Below are 25,678 nucleotides of genomic sequence, written 5' to 3'. Positions count from 1 at the left end.
ACAGACATTAGGCTAATTGGAAGGAGATGCATCACGAAGATTCATGCTTAATATGACGCGTTCTATTTCTACGTACTCTCCAGTGCTAATTCGTCTTAATGAGGCGCATTTCATGACACATAATCGTATAGTGTCCTAGACGGAAAGTCAGTGTCCCAAATATGAGTATTGTATTTCAAATAGAAATCGCAGCCATGATTTAGCATAACGTTAGTAGACAGTGACCGCGATGAGGTCCATCAGTTGATTGTCTAGTTTGCTTCCAAACCGCTGTCGCTGTAACTGCTGTGAGGTGTCACATACTTTTTATGCAAACTGTGTTAGTGACGGGTGTTTTTCCCCTTTTCGTGAACACCTGGTGTCATCACTGATTTTCGGTGATCCATTTGTATAGTTTTCACCACTATTTTGCCGTTTACGCGCAATGGAATCTGATTGGAAAATCGAGACGGGCTATTCTCTAATGTTCACGTTTTATATTTTCGTCTTTTTTAACATTATTCCAACCATAGCACGGCGAAGAACACAAATAATCGGTTTGACACATTGAACGTTATTTGAGAATCGAACCTATATAACGTCATAAGAATATACTTCAGATTCCAGATGACAAAACACCCATGTCGTTATGTTAAGAGAGTAAAACACATTGTTGCTTCAACCGATTTATTCCTTTCTATAATTTTGACCCCCTTGTTTCCTTGATGGGTTGCTTCTGGAATCCATGTTGTTCCAAATTAAAAGCGTCTTGGTGCAACAATCTTCTTCAACTATTTCTTGTGTAAATATGTTTATTTCAGTGGCCCATACTGTTGTATCACGTGACATGCATTTAAAAGTAAATCAACATATGTTTTACAATACACATATTTTGTAAACATATGGTGTATACATTAGTCAAATAATAATTCATATCTTAAACAGAAAACTAGATGAACATATTTTGTTATTTTGTCAATAATCGACATATCATTTGTTGTCCTTAGCTCTATACAGAAGTTCATATTGGGGAAGGTTGACGTTTTTCGTTGTTTAACATTAGGAATATAAATTGGCTTGAATATTATACAAAGTAGTAAATAGAATTCACTTTCTGTATCTTCTTCTCATGAATGCCAAGGTAGGATGAAGTTTACATTTTGTAAATATGGATATAAAACGTCAACACCAGAGAAAAATCAGTCTCGATTATCTCGAAGAAATGTTTTGTTCTCTTGAACGATATATGTAGATGAAATCAGTGCTACAATTAATCAGCGAGTGTATATATGCTATAGACTCCTTGATTCAGTCAATATCAGGATTTTTGCCAACGCAATTATTGAAACTTGTATCACACTTTCACTGACGTACGTCGTCGATATTGTTTTAACATTTATGTATCGAAATTCGGATAAGACGAACTAACTTCTAGAGTTCTGCATTTTCAAAGCTCAGCAACATTTTCTTATGTGTTCAAGACTGTCGGATCTCCGTGTAAAGTTAACAGTATTTATAGCAGAGTATCTGACTTATTCATGCGGTTTGTGTCCTCATGGATTGAATATTGAACGCCCAGTCCTATAGTCGTGTCACACAATGTTTCTCCTCCGGTCAATCGCCTCCGGTCAATCTCCTTTACTCCACATTGCATACATTTGATTAAGCGTCCATCTCGCAGAGAAATCAGGTGATCAGAACTCATTGAAACTTCCATTCTGTACACTTGACTTGGTGCAGCTTTCTACCAAGTGTCGCGGACTCACATTGATTCTGTCGTGGAGAGTCGGGTTCTACACTTAATTAAAGTTTTACCATCTTCATTTCGGCCCCATACTGCGCTGTATCTATCACAGTCATTCAATATCGGATGAAAAAAATGTTTTTGGACTAGATCACGTATTGTTTTACCTCCAGCTGAAATAACTTTGGTTCATCCATCTTTCATTACAAGATTTACCCGAACCATTGTAAAATACAATGTACAGGTTTGTAGCTCTCCGCTCTGTTATATTGTGGGCATCTTCTTTGCTGTGTCTGTTCCTTTCATTGTAGACAATGGTTTGTCTTCTCCGTCACATTGCAGACACTGGTGCAGCCACTGGTTTGTCTGATGGCATCAAATTGCAGGCACTGGTTTATCTCCTCCGTCATATTGCAGAAAATGGTTTATGTCCTCCGTCATATTGCAGGCACTGGTTTATATTCTCCGTCATATTGCAGGCACTGGTGCAGGTACTGGTTTATCCTTACATTATAGTTTACATTGTAGGCACTGGTTTCTCTCCTCCGTCATATTGCAGACAATGGTTTATTTCCTCCGTCATATTGCAGACACTGGTTTATATTCTCCGTCATATTGCAGGCACTGGTGCAGGTACTGATTTATCCCAACATTATAGTTTACATTGTAGGCACTGGTTTCTCTCCTCCGTCATAATGTAGGAACTGGTTTGTTCCGGTTTCGTTACATTGTTGACAGTTGTCTTCTCCGTCACATTGTAGACAATGGTTTGTCTGCTCCGTCACATTGTAGACAATGGTTTGTCTGCTCCGTCACATCGTAGACAGTGGTTTGACTGCTCCGTTACATTGTAGACAATGGTTTGTCTGCCCTGCCCCAGATCTTGGGTGCCTTGGAAGGACAATGTAATCCCAAAACCACTTTGTCTTGGGACTATGGGAACTTGGCGCCCCTGGAGTGAGTACTTTCGCGGTTTCCCATATCAGTACAATGTGAACACATTCTTAATGTCCGGCGTTATTTAAAAACAACAATGCAACATCGCAGAACATGACATAGTGGTACTTTGTTCTACGACTGCTGTGCCCCACACTATATAGCACCAGATGTTCATGTCTGCTCCTCTGTTTTCAGGATGAGAAGAACCAGGTGATGACGACCAACGTCTGGCTGAGACAGGTGACATCAACTTCTATTCACGCTAGACGTTGCAGTTTGTATCTTTTACTGAATTAATCGTGGTTATTCCAAGAATAAGATCAGGATGGTTTAGCTGATTTGCCATATCTACCAACCATTTAAGTTCTTACAAGTAGATCTTCTCATAATCTTGATCAGTAACCGTATAAGCTGGTATCCAAACATTGTTATGCTTATTGCTAGAATTGTTATCATTTATAACTACGATGTGTCGTAATGTAAAATATCAACATGCCATTAAATACAGAGATCAAGTATTGATTTTGTGCATATAGATGTCGCATATATTTGGCATGGAACTGCTAACAGTAGTAATTCATCCATGTAGTTGTTGATTGTGTGGGTATTCCCTTGATGGTATCTCTCTCGTCTACTGCCTATCACTCTTCTCTTTGTACCTTTTTCATGCACTGAGTCTTCTTTTCAGCACTGTGTAGCGAACTTGAACGGACATTATGGAGCTAAACGTCTTTCTATCACGCGTAAAATACTTGAATATACGCGAGATATCTCTAAAACTGAGTGGAAACTACATTGCAAAACTCCTATCCAATGTCTGTGAAATTTGCCTCATTTTCGTCTTTGTTCCACTCAACGGAGCGAGATTAGATAACAACCATAGCATAAATCCTCATCATCTGACCTAGATGGAGACTTTGCGTTCCACACCTCTTAAATTGATGAGGTCTTTACATAGCATTTGGTCATGTACATCCTCTGAAAATGTCGACTGAACACGATCCAATCAGATACCCATGCTTCCCAGCTTATCAGTCCATGCAATGTCCCCCGGGTCTTACAATACACACACTTTAATGTCAGGTACTGACAGTTTGGAGAATTTAAAGTGATTGATTCCATCTCAATATTAGGGTTTCCAGATACCATCCTTCTCTTGTTTGAGGTTTGCTCTGAACACGCATTCCATCGATGTCTTTTCGCACGCACTACGTGACAACCATGTTGATATTGTGCTCTTTTGTTCAGTAATATTCAAGGAAGAATTCAAACCAGATCATTTTTAAAGACATATTCTGGTAAATGTCAAGATTAATTTGACAAACATGGCGATTAGGTCGAAATTTTTTGATCGACCTGGCAAGTAAAACAGGTGACACATTTTAACACATGATGAATGTTTAACCACGTTGATAAGTCACGTTTTTTTAAGTACGAATAGTGGTAAAGTTATTCACAATGCAACTCCGTTAATCGGAAACATTGAAAGTATCCCCATGCATGTCGTAAATGAATGTTTAAAATGTATCTGTTTACTAATCCAACCACTGCATAATCAAGCATTGTATGACCTAGCTCCTGCTTCCGCTCAATGACTGCTTTTAATTATAATTTACTTGACTTGTGTCACTAATAATCTGTCTATTTGCATGGGAGTTGTTACTATCACATCTCCAAACAGCACAGAAAGAAACCCCCGAAATGTCGATTTGAATCACCCTATCGCTTTGCCTTTTTTTGCGAGCACTGCTGACAATATTTGCTTTATCCATGGAGAAATATATGTAAAACACCCCACCTGACTTTTGGAACGTTACACATTGAGAGCAACGTCTCAGATAACACTTTGACCGCTTTGACAACTTCGGTATAAATAACTATTAACACAAGCGATTGTATTTATTGACTCATTTTGTTATTTAAACATTGTTCAACCTTAACATACTCATTTCACTAAATTTTTCAAGACACGTAACAGTGATGATAATTTTAAGTTATAAATGATACTGTTTTCGTGAATGATATCATCTCGCGGATTACATTGCTGCTTCAGGTATCGATCGCTGTGTCATGATTTTATAAAAGAGTACAACTATCATCAACGGAATGACTTTATAGAAATATTCAATTGTCTTTCTTTTCAGACAAATGACAGTTTGTAGTTTAGGTTAAATATACACATTCAAATTGGCAGTGCAATAAATGTTTGCACGTGTCATACTTATTTTGCGTCAGGTCATTGCAAGATATTTGTAAATGCCACACAAGCCGTAAAGTATTAGTGGAAATCGTGTTAATAATAATCACATAAATTGAAACGGTCGAGTCCTCATGTGGCACTACCTTCTGAATTGTACTCGTCATCCTGTCAGGCCAAAGAGGAGAAAAACACGAATCAGAATATTGTGACTATAAATTCTTATTAAGGTTTGTTATCGGACATTTACTGGAGCGTGTGAGACTGTTTATTCCCCATAATAAAGCTTTATCACCTGATATAATGTCGTCAGTGCTCGTCGAAGAGAGTCAAGGCGAAAGGATTCTTGTGAAGGTATGCGACAGTGTCCAACTCATTCTATGGTAGAACATTGCTTTTGAGTCGATTGAATCCTCCCCTGTGTGCATGACAAGCACATTGAATTATGTCCATTTTAGTAATTCTGTCGCACTGTAAACCAATGTCACAAGGTGCACTTCTCCTGATGGATGTTGTATTGTCACATGCCAGCAATGAAATTGTATGGATTTATGCATTGAACATGAGGATGTTCTTGTGTAATGTTTGTACCAATTGTTATCATGCTCACCTTTCGTTTCCAGGGATGTATTTTATAAACTATATTAACTATTTTTGAAAGGTTGTCATATTCTTTCATTCCCATCGTGATAAATAAAAAACAACACGTTTCTCATCCCATTAATCTGTGTAAACAACCGTTTCTTCAGCACGTTTGACAATTGGTCTTTGGGAAAGGATATATTGTTCTATTGCGTCCCTATTTCATTCCTTCTTAATGTGCTGTGTGGAGAGTGGCGTCTTACCTCTGCTTTATTTCTACCTAACGCATACCAGGAATGGTTCGACAGAAAGCTCACATGGGTCCCCTCGGAATACGGGGGAGTGGACAGACTGTATGTCCCATCAAAGGACATATGGCTTCCTGATATTGTTCTCTATAATAAGTAAGTGACTCGGTGTGGCCGACTGTTGTCACAGAGATGTTGTGATGTAATGTCTCCGTATGTGGTAAATTGCACATTGCTTAGCATTGTAGCCCACTGGACAGGTATAAGGTAAGTTTTGAGCTTACATTCATGCTGACATATTGCACATTTTAGTAGTTGTCTTTTGTTCATAAAGCAAGTTAAAAACAAGACTTGGAGAAAATGTATTATTCTGCGATTTTCGACTTAACAGAATCAGCTTATATATTTTTTTAAAAATTCGAAAATGCACATCAGTGAGAATGTGGAATAATAATACCTTCTGTGAACTCAGCAGGCGTCCATTTTACTTCGGTAAGTCACGCTATAACTGCACTGGACTAACAAAAGAGTTAGATTTACTCTCTAATTCTATGAATCCGACTTCTTTACTAATGGCATGGACAGGGATCTTGGATTTACTCCGCATCGTTCTCCTCCATCAACGCTCCACCCTCGCCTTTCTGACGCCTTCCCTAACCTTGACTGCTAAGTGACACCTTCACTACCTTGAACCTAAAGTAACCTCATCTTTACCTTGACCTTCAAGCAATTTCCTCACCTTAACCTTGACCTTTGACATAATGTTCCTGCCTGCTACGAATATTTCTACATATTTTCGACATCTTTTAGTTCGAGTAGACACACGACTGTATAAAGTTAACACGCCCGACTGTTGTATATGAAAGGTGTGGGAAGACTACAACCTAGCATGGACTCCCTCGGAATATGGTGGTCTCGACAGACTGGAGGTTCCTGTTAAAGCAATTTGGACCCCAGAGATTGTGCTTTTCAATAAGTGAGTAACGTGGGCGGGCCAAACCCAAACGTCAAAATGGGCGTCAAATTGAATATTTTTACATGCTTACATCTATGTTGATGTTGATGATTTTGTACACGAAAATTTTATGAGATGTTAATTTTTATGAATCTGGTGTTGCTGTTATTTACATATTTGTGTTTGTTGGAGGCGCTACGCATGAACACGCGTTTTTTTTTAATGTTGGCACTCAGATTGCCAGATACGGTACACATCAACCAATTTTCGTTTCATGATTTGTTGATTCGAAGTTATTAGCTGCAGGTGAACACGATTCTGCCTTTTAGTCTGACTTTTAGTATGCGTTTGACTTCCAGTAATCCATAGATAGTAATAGAGCTAGATACGTAGATACGTAGATATTTAGATATTCTACATACATGCAGATAGATCGATCGATAGATATAATAGTTTTGATATTTTCTCCTTAATTCTCTTTAGCTGCTTTCTGTTCACATTAGCAATACAGTGAAACCTTGTCAGTCTGGACCCCGTTAATCCGGAAACCCCACCTTCCGGACGATCAAATTGGGACGTATTTATGTATATAAGAGGAACGGTACCGTCTGGATTAACGAGGTAGTTCTGTTAATGACTACTTGGTGAAATAAATATTTCATCTTATTTGACTGTTCATGGATAAGATTACACACACAAGTCATTCTGTCCAATTTATTGGCCTGGAGGTTCCGACCAGATTGTAAGCTACGTGTCATACTTATTAAACAGTGATTGCCTGTTCTATTAATGTCAGATACCTGGAGTTAATGAACTTTACCCACGTTCTCTCTACGATCTGAGGTGACAGAATCCTCCTAGAAACTTGCCAACTTTTCATGGAGTGTTTACTTTGGGGATTGACAATTTCAGATCCTTTGCAGACTTCCCACAATAGAGACTGAGTCTAGACAAAAACATTACTTCAGACAGCTAGTATTAAGACCGATTAGGTGGAGAGGACTACCTTCGCGAACATGTTCATTATTATGTCTGTGGATATCAGATATTAAACAGATTGGCACGTCCTCTTGATGAAGATAGCATTGATAGACGCTCTTGGTAGACCCCATTTCTCAGTATAAGGAAACATAAAGGAACGTCAGTGTTGGTCACAGTTACAAGAATGAGCTCAGACCACGGACACGAAATTATGATATATTTAAATAATTACACATGGTTGATAAGCGAACGGGTAATTTATAACGTCCGTGTGTCATGTATGTTATTATATTTCTCTTTGGTCCAGAAACATGTTCATGTTAAAACGATTTTGTATAATTCATTTCTTTTCATTTTAGCTTTCAGTGTTTCAACATTACTGTTTTGGAACAGTAAATTCAGCATTTCAAGAGCACTGTATGCATTGTTTATCGTGTGAAGCAAATGGCTTATATTTTATTTTACGAACACAACATTGTGCCATAATTGTTATTGTGTTGCGTTCTCTGTCCATGTTATGTACAATCCGCATTGGTGTCTGGAATTGTATTTGAAAGAACAGATTAGTTTTGTGTGTTAATTAAGTAAGGTCTCATATATGAACAATGTCTATGAAAGGATCCTTTTAAGTGGAAGTTGTTGATCTTTAAATATAATGAAAACAAGAATGACATTGAAGTAAAATGGATAATGATTGCTTCTATAGAATTTATTTTCCCCATAAGAAGAAATAAGAAACAAAGACATTGTTATGAATAATTCCATCACAAAAATTATGATGTACTTACAGGGATCCTTGGCCGTGTGTTATAGTCTTAGTCTTCAGATGTTCTGATGTTATACTAACACTATATTATGGTGTGATCTCTTTTTCCAGAGCTCTATACAATATTATGCATATCATTTACTATATTACAAAGCAAAGAGTCAGTCAAATGTGAAACTAACGATTGACTAGAACACATGATAAAACTGCAGGCCCGTGAGATGTGGCCATTGCGGGCATTGCGGGGCATTTCACTTCCTCCGCGGGCAGTGCTAAATTGATTTCTTCAAAATTGAGACAGTTCAAAAAATAAATTCCAAAAACAATCAATGTAATCTAAAACTGATGTTAGTCTTATTTACCATTTCTTTTACTTGGTATTGTATGGCGTTCGTCAAGGTACTAACACTTGGAGATACTGATAGCTATACTCTTGTAGTGTCTCTTCTTAGCCAACTGCTTTGTATCAGTTTGAATCCCGATGTAGCAAGTAGAACTTTCGTAGCCATTAGCGATGGGTGCAGGCCGGAGTTGCTGAGGGTAACCTTGTCTCGTGAAATGATGTCGTCTATTATTTCCAGTGCCGACGGCAACTACGAGGTGACGTTGATGACGAAGGCGACCCTCCATCCCGATGGTCTAGTGGTGTGGGAACCTCCAGCTATCTATAAGAGTTCCTGCATTATCAATGTCAAGTTCTTCCCATTTGACGTTCAAAATTGCTCAATGAAGTTCGGGTCCTGGACATATGACGGCGACCAAGTAGATCTAGTCCATATGTGTTCCAACACACAAGGTCCCAGTGCCACTATCCCCCAGGGCGTGGATTTGAGGGACTTCTATCCTAGTGTGGAATGGGACATTTTGGACGTATCTGCCAGGAAGAACACAAGAACGTACCCTTGTTGTAATGAACCATATCCTGACATTACATTCGAAGTAACGATCAGAAGAAAAACCTTATTCCATACCGTCAATCTAATTATTCCCTGCGTTGCCATTTCGTTCCTGACCGTTCTTGTGTTCTACTTGCCATCAGACTCAGGGGAGAAGGTTACCCTCTGCATCTCTATCCTGCTCTCATTGACCGTGTTCTTCCTGCTGCTCGCCGAGATTATTCCTCCAACATCCATCGATGTCCCACTTATTGGGAAATACCTTCTTTTTACAATGATTCTTGTTACACTGTCTATTATTGTGACTGTTATTGTTCTAAATGTACACTTTAGGTCACCTTCTACTCATACCATGGCACCATGGGTTCGGCGAGTTTTCTTAAACATTCTGCCTAAACTCCTTGTTATGCGTAGACCACAGCAAGAACCCGAACGAATGCAACAAAAAGTAGTAGTTAGGACATGTAACGGGATTGAAGTTCGGGACACATCTGGTGAAAACAGACATATGAACTTAGGTCCCGGCTTCGAACCCCAAAGGCCAACGGACTTTGGTCGACCGATCCACGAAGAGCTGGTTCCTACTATTGACCAGCACACAGCGCCGCGACTGAGAAGAAGATGGCCCAAGGACGTGCAGGAGGCCATAGAGTCAGTAACTTTCATAGCAGAACACATGAAGAATGAGGACAGTGCAGCATCGGTGAGAGGAGCAAACAAGGCTCTTGGCCTTTTATATCTTTTTTGCATTTTCAGCTTCAACGTGTATTTTACATGTGTTTTAATGTGTCATGGTTTATTTTCACGCAGTTCTTTAATTTCAGTTTTTGACACCACGAAGACATTTTTCGGTTTCACGTGCACGGCTATTCCTACGCTCATTTACATTGTCGAGAACAAGTGTGTCACGAGATGTATAGTTAATCTGTGCTTTCACGTCAGCTACTTTTTTAACGCATGTTTGAACTAAGATCCATGGTCATACGATGTGAACCTGCAATCAATCGAAAAGTATTCAGCGCTTCACAGGGTGGACTATGTAATTAAGTGCTGTTATATTTCACACGTGTTTATTCCCATCAGTCTTTTGAAGAGAACATCGAATGTACAAAGAATGTGAAGGCCATTAAATGCAAAGCGTTAAGAGAACATTTAGTTTTTCAAGGTCTGAAATATTTGTATCTCAACTTGCCCAACAGTAGACGATATCCGAAGAGAGACAATTGTCAAATTATTGTTTACCCTCAACGTATAAAACGGTTGTTCGCTAAACAACTAAAACGTGACGAGGCATTTTGGGCCATACGACATTTAAATACCAAAAATACGTTTCACTGATTAAACGTTCAATGTCACGAAAACGATATATTAGTATATGAGTTTCCGTTTCTGTGTCATTTGGACAAAATCATCTCGAATCTTTCGTTTCCTTATTTCTGTTGAAGTAAGCTGATCTGGAAACATGAAAGATTTTATTCTAGGACGAGGAGACGTTTGTTCTATATCGCACATGTATGGTCGATGGGTTTGTCGATGATGTGTTAAGGAAGATAATAAGGTTAGAACTATGTGTCCGAACGGTACTAACACTGTATGAGAGATGTTATTCATGCGGAAAATAGATCCAGCGTCTAAGGGCAGCACAGATGATTATAAACACAGAATAATGGGTTACATTTAGGTAATATAAGTTTCAGTACTGGAGTCACGTTTGAGCAATACGTGTGTATAGCCGTTGTCTATTTTAGATAATGCCGCGAAGATATTTTTGTTCTGAAAATACTCATCGGCTGCTTTGTTGTGTGTTTTGGGTTGTGATTGACAGTATTTTGTAATTAGGTCCGTTATGTTTGTTTCCCACCTTAGCAAACATTGCTGATACATTAAGGTGTAGAATCGCAATATGTTTGTCATCTTTGCTGCAGAGGAAGTACCCAAATCTATGAAAACAGCTAATCTACATGAGAAATCAATATTTGAAGCAAGAGATGTTAAACCACACATACATTTGTTTTTTCATGAAATATCTGGTAGATTAAGTAAAATTAAATTCAAAGTGGAACCCATGGGTCGGCTGCTGTGCATATTATTTTGTCAGTCCAACTCAATTTCCAAATTGTCAAATACAATTTACAATGGTGTTATGTGGGGGAAATACGAACCGTTGTGCTTAATAGAGCCATGACGTTTTGAAATATTTACGTGAGAGCACTTCTTACAAAAACCCGACCAGTAGTTACTTTAAATACTCAGTGTACTTACATACGCGTTGGTTAATGCAGCGTTACGGTTTCTAGAATATTTAGATATTGTAACATACATGTATTCTAGGTGGAAAACTCTACGACCAGCAGCTGGTATTGTCATATTCACAGCTTGACGATTGTCGCTACTCTATGACGTACTGCGATGTCTTACTTACAAAAGAACATTACGACGTCTTAATAGTGATGTATACGTACTTTAGATTTCAACGTTGAAAGGGTCACTTCAGTTTACCAATTGCAAGGGTTGATGGTTGGCAGTAATGCTTATATGATGTCTGCGTTAAACGCCTCTAGGGTGTCTCTTTGAAGTGGTTTAAGATTTACAGTGACAGGTAGGTCAAAACCGATCTTTACTGATCCCTGGAGATATTCCATTCAACCTATTTAAAATATTATATTTAACCTATGCCAATCACTGATCACTACCGATATTACTAAAGAGTTCACTTTTGCTATGTCCGTTTATCATGATAGAACGCGATTACAGGTTTATACGTTTGGAATCTCTGAACTGAAAACACAGTAAGGGGGTGTAGTGAGAAAAACAGCCTTCATTCCAACCTTTTCTCAGAAACATTTAGAATAAGCTTTGGTTGTCGTTTGGAAAAGGTGGTTGTCACCAACAGTTCAAGAAGGCAATCATAACAGCAAATATAATATATGCACGTCAGTGTGTATTACATAATTTATGAAAGCTTTAATTCGAAGAAAAGAAATTATCGTCCTGGAATCAATTGGATTGGTATGAATATATCATTTAGATGAATATGTTTGGCTTTAATTATAATGCAATAATAATTGAATTGTTGAAAGACTACGATACAAAGCTAAGGTAAAGCAAGAGTGTAACATGAGTCAAACATGTTCGTTCCCTTCTGAACATGACGTTGAAAATCTTCGACTTGACCAGTAACAATCTCACAACCAAACCTCTGTCCGCTGGTTCCCCCCAAAATCATCCTGCATGCGATCAATGTTATGATATGTTGTCAATATATCAGCTACCATCAATTCATTGTGCTCAGGACTATATGATTATGTTTATATAATATTTTGCCATGACTTATCTCCCCCTCACCTTCTCCCCAAGAACCCTTGAATCCCTATGCATCCCCCCCACCCCCCACCCGTAATAGATCCACAGCGTAAAGAGAGCAGTCTAAATTGATCGGGTCTTTCAGGGTTGGTGACTTGGTTCATCGTGTGGCAATGTGTCCTGATTGAATGGGACGTGTTTCCACAATGCACTGTGTATCATAACTCAAGCAAACAAAGCACCATACATAATTTCAGGAATTGTTATTATGTGGGGAGAGGGGAGTGGGCTGTTTTGTTATGGAATTTCAATTTATAGTTTTGAAAATGTAAAAAGTAACATTGCTATCAAATAGAAAACTATGTCTGCTCAATTACTAACTCACGTCCTTGGGAGGTATGGAAAACGATTAAAGAATAGAGGGAATCACTTGGTTTAGTCATCACATTCTAAGAATGCTTTGGTAGTCGGTCCCAGGCAGTAACTTTGACTACGACAATAAGGCACAGCAAATAAATAATTGCGACAAAATCCGTTTCCACAATCATAATAATAATTATCGTTAAATAAAAGCGACCGAAAACCCTTACCATTACCATGAGAAAACACCACTAAAAGCAGATTTAATTGTACGATTCCAGCTATAAGAAATATTTACTGCAAGCATGTGTTCAAATCACTGTCAAATAGTGATGATCCAGGGGTTCGCGAAAACCTCAATTGTCAGTCAGTCTCAAACTAAGCTGGTCTTAGATTGGTTTCCCTTTGAAAGTTTTGGTTAGTATGTAACGTATTTGGAACAACTTCAAATTGTTATTATAATATGTAAGTACAGATCAAAATTATCGAATACAAGGTGACAATGACTAAAACTGATTTCCGTTGGATACCTTAAAACTGAGCTCTTACAATAAATTAGCAAACAGGTGAAGAGCATTAGCTGAGAGAATATTTTAAGGAAGTGTTCACTGCTTAGAAGCTGTGAACCGAATTTTAACTGATTTCCGTTTGACTCCATAACACTGGGCTCTTACATTAAATTAGCAAACAGGTGAAGAGCATTAGCTGAGAGAATATGTTGAGGAAGTGATCACTGCTTAGAAGTTGTGAACCGAATATTAACAGATATAGCTGATGGATTCTAACCGAATTCAAATGGTAGATATGTGAGTGGTACACACACAATTTCAATAACCCGTCTAATCAACCCAAGTAAATGAGTCTAAAGTCACATGGTAATGGCTACATGTTGCGTATAGCTGCTTTCATGTCATAACCTTTACAATTATTAATAGACTTAAACAGAAATAATTTTCAAGACAGGACATCCAAAGTCAGACTACTTCAAGGGGTCAAAAAAGACTAACTTCGAAATTGTTCGGCTAATAACAACGTAAGGTATTTGAAGTGACATGATGTAGACATGATAAGTAGGTTACCAGATGTGTTCATATGAAATAAAGCAGGTTTCATTTCACGACTTCCGTGTCTTCGACTTACACGAATTTGAATGTATAGGTAATGCTTTGATTTGTCGAAGATGCTGATTTAAGAGATTGTGTAATCTTTCAACAATAGCAAGTCCTGACCTCATGAGATGTAAATAAAAGCGACAAAACCCTTACCAAAAGAATAGTCGATCGTACGATTCCGACTATATCATGAGCATGCGTTTATGAATCACTATATATAAGTGATGATGCCAGATGTTCGCGAAAAGGTGAGCGTATCCTGTCCCACCGGTGACACCCGTCACAAACACATGCAAAGGCAAGTCATTTGTTCACCTGAAAAAACACGGGAACATATTATACAAGTCAAAATAGGGAACTGCATCGAACATCGTTTTTGTCAGTGATGCGTCAAATTTAGAAATATTGATGGTTATTGAACGATATCAGATCATCGATTTACCTGAAGCATGAGTAACTTCTTAGCCAAATTGCCTTGTTTTGACTTTGCCATTCCGACTCAGATCAGCAAGAGGGGGAGCACAACTGGTGCCAATTGGGCTGCCAACTTCTTGCCTGAATGTTTTTCCCAAACAATGTTACATATATCTTACCAATGAAGAAGTCCAGCATTTCACATATTGACAGGTGGCTGGCACAGAATTTCTTTTTCCAATTTTGTTTCCTCGTTTTCAGTTTGTGTATTCCACCAGTGACAACACAACGCACTGACTTAATCCATTCTGAAAGACATTCAACAGGTTCAGCATCCATTTGGTCTATTTTGTGGCATATTCTTCGACAGCGTCCATAATGATTTTTATAGTTGTGATACCAATTGGTATAGGCTGCTCGCGATATTTTGGTCCATGTTTGAATAACTGCCGAGGGTTGCTATTGTCAACAATTGAGAAGTCACCCGTTATTATATTACCTATAGGTTGGTAACAGTATGGTGAGACTTGGCAGCCCCAAGTAGGAATTTACATCAACAGCTGCCAAATCAACGTTCTGTAATACACGTACGTCCCTATAATTGAACAACGTTGTGAAATGGTGTTCGCATTGGAAAATGAAATTGTTGTTGGTTTCTGAAATCTTAAATATTATGGGACATGGGAGAATGATTTTTGTCTGAGGACTTTGTTTAATTTTAAGGCATTGCCTCCCTTGTTAGCAAATTTCAAATTCAAGAACATGCGGTCTTTGTCCGATTTTGTTGAGTCTGTTTGTGGCCTGTGGATTTTTCGTTTCCAAGCAATATCAAGAACTATACTCTCTAGTCGATGCTGTGGGCTCTTACTGTTTGTAGACACACCCATCAGCAAACGTTGCTGGGATCGTTTAATGTCTTTCAGTGACACAGAGTATCGTCTTGTTCTTACTTTGTGCAGTCCCAATGGTTCCTGATCGAGAGGCAACAAATCTTCCAAATGAATGGAATCATTGGCCTTCATCCTTTCTTGTGACCATGTCTGCGTCGACGTCTTGGGGATGCCTGAAACAGATTCAATACATTGACGTTGGCAGTTCGCTGGTAACAAAGACTGCCAACGTCTTTCATTTTGTCATTACATCCATACATCATTGCTTTTAGTAAGGACAATACAATCCCATGGTCAAAAAAATCTTCTTTGGTAACGGACTTGGTCATAGTTAGATTGTTTGATATTTCGAAATATCAGCCACTCATTTGAGTCTGTACTTGATCATGGCAGATTTCAGAACTTTCAAGTTTAATGCCAAGTTGTATTCCATTTGAACGTATTTGATAAATTTCACACGCGTATTTCAATGTTTTCTTTGCTTTATTCGGACATTTCCAGTGGACAAATTGGGCCTTTATTATACCTCGTCGTTTAACCTTCACACATTATATGAAACAGTATGAGTAAGGACTTTACATGAAATCACTTTACCTGTTACGTATTTCCCTGTGCACATGAAGGCATTTTGTATTTGTAGTATTAGGTGATTTATGCACATTACACCATTACAGGGTGTGTTATCGTAATGCAGGTCCAGCGTTGATCATTAGTGTCTTGTCTGACATTCAGACATTGTCTCAATATAATTAGGGTGCGCATGAACTGCTACATATACTTCATACAACAGAAAAAGCAAAGTGTTATTCTGACGGTTTCAATCAGATAAGCCGGGACAGCCTGTTTGCCCGAGCCTTGTTACCGTCAATTATTTACCTGGTTGCATGTGTTGTTTTGATGTGAAAGTCAGATCCAATGTGATATGTGTTCACCTTATATGAATCTAATGAGTTTGTCTCAAGAGTTTGTTCTTGGGCTTTTTTATGTGGGGAAGATGGTTTCAAAACATATATATATGGACTCACCATGGATAGATAGCAGTAATACAATAATTTACTTTCACATATTCATATGCAGGAATACTTGGCTGTTTTAGAAAACTGTTTCTATTTAGTCTTGTGATCTAATTTTCTATCTGTAGTTAAGATCATTGATCCACGTAGACATTTATATTAGTTGACTATCCAACAAAGCCTCAGGAAAAATGAAAAAATTAAGTTTTGAAGTCAAGCCACAAAACATCATAAGATGTTCTCCTTTCTGTCTTCAGGGTGAGCTTGTTTCCACACACCGTCAAATCAATTAATTAACCATTCAAAGGCCTTTTCCAAAAGATAAGGACAAATCACCACGGTACATGTAGGCCACTAGGACATGTTGTATCTGTATCACCTGCAACGTACAGTGTCTTGAAATCAAGGATAAAGGCAACTGGAGCCCTTGTGTCTAAATCCATAAATGGTCATTGTAGCAGAAGTCAGGTATGCTAAATCGGCTTTATGTATTGTAAAAGAACCTACAATCAATCAAACTCTTGGTGTTGTGCTTCAGCAAGATCATGCTTAAGTCTTGCTTTAACGCAAGGAAACTTCTACGCTGGGGACTTTTTTAAAGGTGACCGACATTTACCTGATTTTGAGTCACCTTTGAAGTTAAATTCTTATATTCTTTGAAATACTGGAATTACCCAAAATCTTTTTGAAGTAAAAGTTATATAAATTCTAATTCTTAGAGGTTTGAATTTCATGAGTGGGCGTGTGATAATGGTTATCCAAAGGCATTTTTTTATGCCAGACGAGTGTATGTTGACTTTTATAGAAAGCAGCATCACGTCGGCCATAACTTCTTAAGATCATAAAGTATAAAGCAGTGATGCAACCGTCAACTGCAGGGCGGCCCATTCGGCTTAGGCGATGAAGTTCACTGTACAGAGTTGAGTCCTTTGTTTGCACCAGGACCATCGTTGGTTCGAATCCCAGATCCTTGATTTGTTAGCATTATACCCGTTCATTTCACCTCTGTTTTAAAACCCGAGAGCCAGATATATTGCAGGACAAGTAAACCATCATACAAATATCAGTACGACTCTGAGGGTCTGCGGCGCTTTAGGCGACACCCGAGACTCCTCCGATATAAGACTGTTTGTTTGTCTCTTCATTGGACTCTATGGGTCTTGAACCGATTTCAAAGATTTCGTCATTATATTTCATGCGTCCATGAAAACAAAATGGAGCGTAATTGATGCAGTAATTATATTTTAAAGATAGTAACTTGATACTTTTAGTTGTTTAAGAAATTTACAAGCACCCAGGAAAAAGCGATCATGAGAATGATCTTCTTGATATTTATGTATGTCATATGGTATCATATCACACGAGGGACTCTCAAGTGGTATGGTGATTGAATCGTTCGCTCGTCACGCCTAAGACCCAGGTTTGATTCCTATATGAAACCCAGTCTCGTTGTCTGCCGCATATTGCTAGAAGCGGTCTGAACCTTCCTCTCATCAAACTAGAGATTTGATTTACCGTGTTCCCAAAACACACTTACTTTGTGTATTTCATTTTAATTTACACGTATTTTCTCTACTCATCACTACAATTGCAAGCCTTCACGGAGTGTATAAACGTAGGGGCAAAAGGTGGTGAGGTGAGGTGAAATGGGGTTTCACGTCGCGTCCAAGATTATTGCACTTATATAGCGACTGCATGTACGTGTGTGTGTTTGTGTGGCTGCTTGTGCTAGTCCGGACTGATGCCGATTTATAGTGCTAGCTCACTGAGATACCACGCCGCAGTTTAACATGAATACCCTACTCAGACACAGTATACTGACTCCTAGCCGACCAGTCCTTGTTTTAGCCCCTTAATGCCGAGGGGACAGACAGGGTAACAACAAGTACCATCTTTTAACGTCTTTTGGTATGACGCGGTCGGGGATCGAACCCCGGACCTTCCGCTCTCCGAACGGACGCTCTACCACTAGACCACGGAGGCGGTCGTAGGGGCAAAAGAAAGTATACCAAGTTTGGGGGATTTTCCAAGGTAACTAAAAGTGAAATAACTATTTGAGTATGTTATCACTCATTCCGTTTGTAAACAGTAATCTGTGGCTGGGTCGTTTTGTGGAAATATATATTGATTCAATGAAGACTGGGGTAAGAAATGAATATACAACCACATGACCCCTGCCATGTTTGAAATGTTGTAAATTTGTACCTAAAAAAGCAAATGTTGATTTTCGAAGACAAGACAAGATACCCATCATCAGTCGTCTATAATGTGAATTATTATTTTTAATAATTAAAGGTTTTAAATCAAATTATATTTTTTTGAAAAGAAAAAGTGCTGACTGGGCGTCAGTACCATGAATATTTAACAATAACACTACAAATCAAGACATTACGAAACTAGATTGGACGTTATTTTATTTAAGATAAATTATATGGAATAGATGGCAGGAAGATTATGGAAACACTTTTCTCTGTGATTTTGTTTACCCTGAAATTTCATTGTTTTTGCCCGTTTGTAGAACTCAATATTGTAACATTGTAAATATTGTAAATTTCAACATAAATACAATTTCGCTAAGGACAAGATCTTGTGTATAGTGATAGGTGGTACTCATTGGGTTTAAGAGAAATGAAATCACGTGCATAAACTTTTGGCCTTACTCTAAAACTTGAACGTCAATTCCTTTTTAGTCTTGGATTCCAAAGCTTCATATAAACCCACCCACCCAGATACGTGTGTATTGACTTCACCAAATACGATCAAGGAAGTGGATTCTCATAAACGCAATGCAAGATCTGTTTGCATTATAAGAAAAGAACCAAGTCAAATTATGTAAAGACATCTGCTATTTCCAATCTATACACTGCCACACCACACGACAAACAGAATCTTTTTAGCCATGGGAAATTTGTCACAAAAATGAAAGCAATTTTTTCTGAGTTTACTGAGAATACAATAGGTGAAATACTGGACTTCCTCGCTGATAACATGTGACATTTAGACAAAATATAAGCATCCCCATGGGCACAAATTGTGTTCCCCAGCTTGTTGATCTACACGTATGTGTCTATGCATATGAATCGGAATTTAAGCTCAAACTGTCAAAAACTCGGGATTTCGGTATATCGATGATCTGATATCCTTCAATAATGATCAAATAGCCTATTCCCTTCGAATGATTTATCCCTCAGCGAAACCGTCTCATTTGTTTCATATTTAGGTCTTTAGATAAAGATACAGAGTGACTGCAAACTGTCAACAGAACGATATGACAAGAGGCATTTAAGGCCAAAGTAAAGCTTTCAAAAAGTTTTAAGTAGACATGTGGAGGTCATTTCCAAATATGACGCTGCAGTGACCAAAATGATATCCGATGCAATTCCTTATTTGGCCATTCATCATATGATCCTGTGTTTGTTCAGGTGAACACTTGACTTGACTTTGCATGTGTTTGGAAAGGTAAACACTGCTGGAACAGGATACTCTCATATTCCTGCGAACACTATTTAATGGTGATTCATAAACATGCTTCTGTTATAGTCGGAATCGTAAAGTCTTTAGTAGGTATTCCTTATGATTATTTGATCATTCCACCTTTATATTCAAAATGCATTCGGGTTTCTTTTTTGTGATATGGCAAAACCACCTGACTAGTGTGAACAGCATGCCTTAAGTTGTTCAAAATGCTTATCCATCATAATAACATGGAAGTCGTAATTCTCTGAATAATTTTAAATCATTGTTTTGTCTTTCCTCATGCGCCCAATATGTAATCTGTAATTCCAGGTGACCCATAGAGCCTTGTAACAAAAACCTCTTTGTCAAAATAAGTACTTTCTTGATCCTTTAAGCTTACCTGTCCTGAACCTTCATGCCTAGCAAAAATGCCCTTATTGTCCGGTAATCACAACAGTTTGTTTGCATCAATACGAAATTTGATATGATGTAAATAAGTATTTTCTTGTTTTACCCTGCTATGGTCTTTGGCCTTCACACATGCCCGTTTATCTATAGCTACTGTATTTTGGACATTTCATCTGAAACCCCTGGCTTCATAAACCTAAAATTGTGTGTATAAATTATTATCTCAGCACTACTAGAATATTAGATTTCTCATTCGATTTTCAAAGGGCAGCCATGTGGAATATGCCCTTTTGGCACTGGGCATAGCACTGTGGAATGAATATTCATGTTGTGAAACTTTACCTCATTTATGATTGAATGTTGCCAATATTCCAGAAACAATCAGGTGAGCTGCACGGGCTATGTTGTTTCTCATATTAACTTATTTAGTCACTTGTAAAATAATTAGCCCTAATCACGTTACATGAAACATGCGTATATTCACATATACTGCATTTCAGGGTTGGGCTTTAAACTCGATGGATATTCCTGTTTGCAAACTGGGCGGTTAATCTTTGAATATTGGTTTGAATTCTCAACACAGCATAATAACATTTAAGGGCAAACCTAATTACTTTACTTCAAACATGACTGCAGGTTATTACCTTTGAGAAGATTCTCATTGTAGAAGGGTCGTTGGGATTTCATCCAAATTCATCAACAATCAAACAAGGCATTGAATTAGGAAATAGATTGCAGATAAAAAACATAAATCTGCATTTTATCTGTAAGAATAATTCTCAAATTTCCTCAGTGACATCAGAACAGGAGAATAAAATTCCTTAGGACCCGTAATATGTGATTTGTTTTAATAATACTGTTAATGCATATAGACATTCAAACATTGCTATGTGATGTGCCTGTTATCTGAAGGCTAACTTAATTATCAACGTTTTATAAACTTCTCCATCTAAATACCACGATACCCTATCATTGCCTGAAATTTATCTTCCTTTATCCCTTGATCATTGATAATTTTGAAACATTCCAGAAATTGTCGATTTATTTCTGTTATAAATGAAAACGAAACATACATAAAATGAGGGGTAAACATTTTGGATAATAATTCTCGGCGTAGGTCATGTTTCGTTTTGAAAGAAGCCGACTATCCTTCGTAATCAGAGGATGTCTGGTAGGTATTTCTTCTTGTGTACACAGGTGTCGGTTTTTTGTATACAATCTTTGTTGTTTAACGTCGCCCTCATGACTGCGGTCTGTAATAAATCGCGTCTGGCCCCGACAATCCAGTGATTCATATCATCGATCCACGCAATTGAGATACGATGTCATGCAATCACCCAAGTCCCCCAGCCTGATCACCTGTTCCTTTAGTCGCCTCTTTCGACCATCATAGTTTGTTGGGGACCTATAGTCATAACAGAAATCCTCACGGGTATTTCGTGTTCTAAAAGCGATAATAAAAAACTCACTCACCCACCCACTGACTAACACCACACCCTTAGTGTACGATAGCTTCATGTGTCGTTCTTCACAGATACACTTTTTCCCGTTTTACACGGCAGATTCTAATTGTATTTATCACCATGTTATGTTATATGTTATGAAGATATGTAGTACATTTGAAATCATATGGTGTGAGTAATCCTTGACATTAACCATCCAGTATAAACCCATGGTATATATATATGGGTTTGTTTATAATAAATAATGTCATGCCTAGTAACCCAAAGGACATTCCCTACTAACACCTAAGGTGAATATGAGTGTTTTCCCATTAATAAATTCCAAGCTAATGATCATATCACTTTGATCATATATACTCACCGCCAAAAGAAACGCGAATCATAGAAACATGTAGAGAAGTGTGCATGTTAAGAAGAGATGTTTCCAATGTGTACCACTTAATGACAAAACTAACAGCCAGGTGTTGCCACAGTGTCTTTATTCTTATCACGATATGCTGCGCGTGATTTCCAAACTTTACACGCTAATCCTGCACGAGACAAATGATGCATCTCAAATCATGGATCTATGACGTCACACGTGATGCGTTCATGAGCGTCGGTTCATGCTATGTTCGTTTGTGCATCGAACCAATCTAATATATCTTGAATATGAGTTATTCTTCATATATATTGACCAACATGTATGGTATTCGCGTTTCATTGTCGGTGAGTATATATTGAGCTTCGAAAAGTACACTGTCATCAGAATCCGCACTTAAATATGTCTTTTACGCGAATACAAACATGTTTTTGGTAATTTTTTATTACTCCAGTCAATATCTTTAAGTGAATAACAATATTTAGAAGTATCTGCATCCGATAAATCATTTCTTCCCTATCACTGATTACATCTGTATCAACATCCATTGTATGTTTCCAAGGTCAACAGCATAAGTCTTATTTCAACAGATTATTGAAGATTGGAAGTACGTCGCCATGGTGCTAGATCGGCTGTTTCTATGGATCTTCACGATTGCCTGCGTAGTTGGAACTTTCGGCATCATCCTACAGGCACCGACAATTTACGACAACAGGGAACCGCTAACAGCGCACCAGAGACCTGACGACGAGTGTTAGGAGGCAATGAGAGACCAAATCACATCCACACCGGATTCTAGATCGCCAGACACTACCAGGTGCCATCCAGCTGAGGGTGTTGGTTACCTGAAGGTGGTGTAGGCACCGCTGTGGTCGTACGTACTGCCCATAGGGGACAATTCTAGATATCAACCATAGGAAAGATCACAGGCGTTTAACTCTTTAATGAACTCTTTTAACTACTATGTGATGAATCTTCCCATATTCTCACAGTAATGGACATTGTTTTTTCTCGTCTGTAACTGTTTATTGAGATATATTAGCACAACAATGTTATTTGTGCTAAAGAGTCTTATATACTATTGAGTGTTTTTCAATCGGTCCTTGTGCTAGAAAGATTTTTAAGTTATTGAAATTATTAACATCATGTTGTGACTGATTATAGTACCTGTTATTCTTACAGGAGTGTCATGAACATTCTGGTATATATTTTCCTGAAACTAACACTGCCTCATACCTTCAGAAGTGAAGGTGATAAATTGTAAATGTGTGATTGTATGTTTCCTGCCGTGTGCATAATTCCACGATCTCTACAAGAATGAATGAGTGATATTGTCCTGTATGAATGCTATTTGATTTTGTACATTACAGAGGTGGTTGATTGTTATAAGAGTAGCATATTGTTTATATCTTCCTTTTGCAAATTGTCTACCGACGGCAATATGAAAAAAACATAATTGCTTTAAATAAATTCCAATGAAGTACGCGTCTCATGTCCTTTGTATTCCAAACTAGGTTTGTGTCCTGAGGTTTGTGCAAATTGCACTCACCACCATGGTTAATCGAGACTTTGACTTAATGTAACATATGTATATTCAACTTGAAATGGACGCATTGTTTTGTTCTGGGATACGTTAACAAATTTAACATGAAGCATATAGAAATATGTACAATTATACCTTATGTCGTAATCTTAAGAGTTGACATTGGCGATTAATTATACATTGCATTTTGCATGGTTACCACGACAAGCCGATGACTGTCTGATAGCATTATATAGCATTTTCTACTTTGCAACACATATAACTTGCAAATTGAATTGATAACGTTGGATCTGCTTCTCAGTCTTTGGTATATTTGCGGTCACAGATTCCCCCTCATCAGAGAGCGCCTATGTCTCCGTTTACGCTTCATTAATGATACATTTGTCGAAGAAAATCAAGCGTCGGGACGTCGCTGAATCTGCTTCATTAAGCCAGGACCGGCCCTGCAATATTTCTGGGTAGCAATCAGGATCTGATTTGCAGACATGTTTGTCATTTTGACTCTTGACTCCCTTTGTAAATGCGGGGAAATGAGGAAAGTAGATCGGTATGGTGTACACTGTGTAGGACATTTTAGACATGGGATGATGTATGGGAAATGATGATATACGAGTCTAATCTTACCGTTCCCATTTCCCGTCTTGAAGAAAGCTTCGAATGGAGCCAGTATGTGATGATGTCAGATTTCTTGTATCTGTCAGGCGCGCTTGGAAAATGACAAGGGATAGTCGCGTTAAACCTTCAGTTGACGAAGAACTATATCACTAAAGTATATTGTAAGCCTAAGTTCCTTTCATGATGTTATAAGCATGGTGCGTGATGTACACTGTTGGTGTTTGTTGACGAAAACTAATCATGACGAAATATACGATGTCTAATTTAACCGTCACTAATTTTCTTTTGTGGTGTTGATTCGTCAGGGGCACATATTTTTGTGGGAGTCAACACCACATTATGTCTTTGTTGGAAATACTCATTCTATCATTTTATTGGGGGCACTTATGTTGAGGAGAGGGCGCTTATCATTTTAAACCTTTTGTGGCAGCACTTTTTTACGGGATGTAGAAGACATAATGCGAAGATAACATGAACTGACCAGTCCAGACCTATCAAATAATTGGAAATAGTCTCGTTCCAGACTATAAAATAGTATTTATACCTGTGGCTATGTGAAAATAATGGCCGTGACTAAGACGTGTTACATTTGGGGCAGCATGACGGCAGTCACGATTATAGAGGGTGTTATGGCGCGCCAGACTGGACATCAAACAGCATTATCCAAGTGTAGCCTAAAGCAATGTATGGAAACTCGGTGAATAAAGCTGCATTTAATAATGTGGCACCGTCTTTTTATTCCCTACGCTCAATATCTGATCACTATTCACCAAAAATGGCCCATGGCAGGAGATTTCGACATGGACGTAAGCCTTTCACAGACGTGTTTGCTCTAGAGAGTCGATCTAGAATTAATATCGACTCGTATTTGGTCTTAATTGTTTGGACTAGAGATTCCACGATGTGGTCCCGCGACGATTGGATTGCCGGACAGACTAAAGCGATAAAGCAAGTCTTGCTCGTGTAAAACGTGTTTGGCAACATTTCTGTTTGCAGTACATCTTACTGCATGCATCTCAATGCTTTATCTTTTTCGTGTCCCAACCCATGGCGTTGGTGTCTTTTGTGAAAACGTTGACGGTAATTTCCCGACCTCTGCTCCTCAACCCACCAGGGCAAGGTGGTGTAGAAGTTCATACCAAAAGTCCCTACGATCGAAGACAAATCCCATGTTCGTCAAAGAGAATAGGCATTCCTCGCTCCCCTTCACGCTCAAATTGCCACCCACTGATAAATTCCTGTTGACAGTGAGAGAAAATAAGATTTCCGAACTCCAATGAGAGTGACAGGAGTTTAATTCAAATATTTTTTAGAGAATTCTTCTTCAGAAATTTGCGAGAAAGTTCATTGAAATCTCCACGGGCATTCCTAAAGTATGGGCACTCGACGCTGACAGCTGCTTTGGCGATGGTTTCAAGAAGGGCCTAGCTCCCTCAAGTATTCCCTGCTCTCA

General features: G+C 38.3%; 1 protein-coding gene across 2 annotated transcripts in view; it reads left to right on the top strand.

Moving 5' to 3' along the window:
- The window catches only part of LOC124134105 (acetylcholine receptor subunit alpha-like 1), a 39,928-nt gene extending 16,380 nt beyond the window's left edge, over positions 1-23,548 (top strand). Inside the window, exons 2-5 of one of the 2 annotated variants that reach the window (XM_048399900.1) lie at positions 2,858-2,902; positions 5,736-5,845; positions 8,973-9,990; positions 22,658-23,548. In XM_048399900.1, the coding sequence (XP_048255857.1) occupies positions 2,858-2,902; positions 5,736-5,845; positions 8,973-9,990; positions 22,658-22,825 (1,341 nt within the window). In that variant the 3' untranslated portion in view covers positions 22,826-23,548. Of the gene's footprint in view, positions 1-2,857; positions 2,903-5,735; positions 5,846-6,555; positions 6,666-8,972; positions 9,991-22,657 lie in introns of both variants that reach the window. The other variant, XM_048399897.1, reaches the window with a different exon arrangement.
- Positions 23,549-25,678: the final 2,130 nt, after the last annotated feature.

This window comes from Haliotis rufescens, unplaced genomic scaffold (assembly GCF_023055435.1).
Source record: "Haliotis rufescens isolate VD_foot unplaced genomic scaffold, xgHalRufe1.0.p SCAF_1, whole genome shotgun sequence".
Taxonomy (NCBI): Eukaryota; Metazoa; Mollusca; class Gastropoda; order Lepetellida; family Haliotidae; genus Haliotis; species Haliotis rufescens.
The sequence above is the reverse complement of the archived record's forward strand: the minus strand, read 5'-3'. Positions and strand labels throughout refer to the sequence as shown.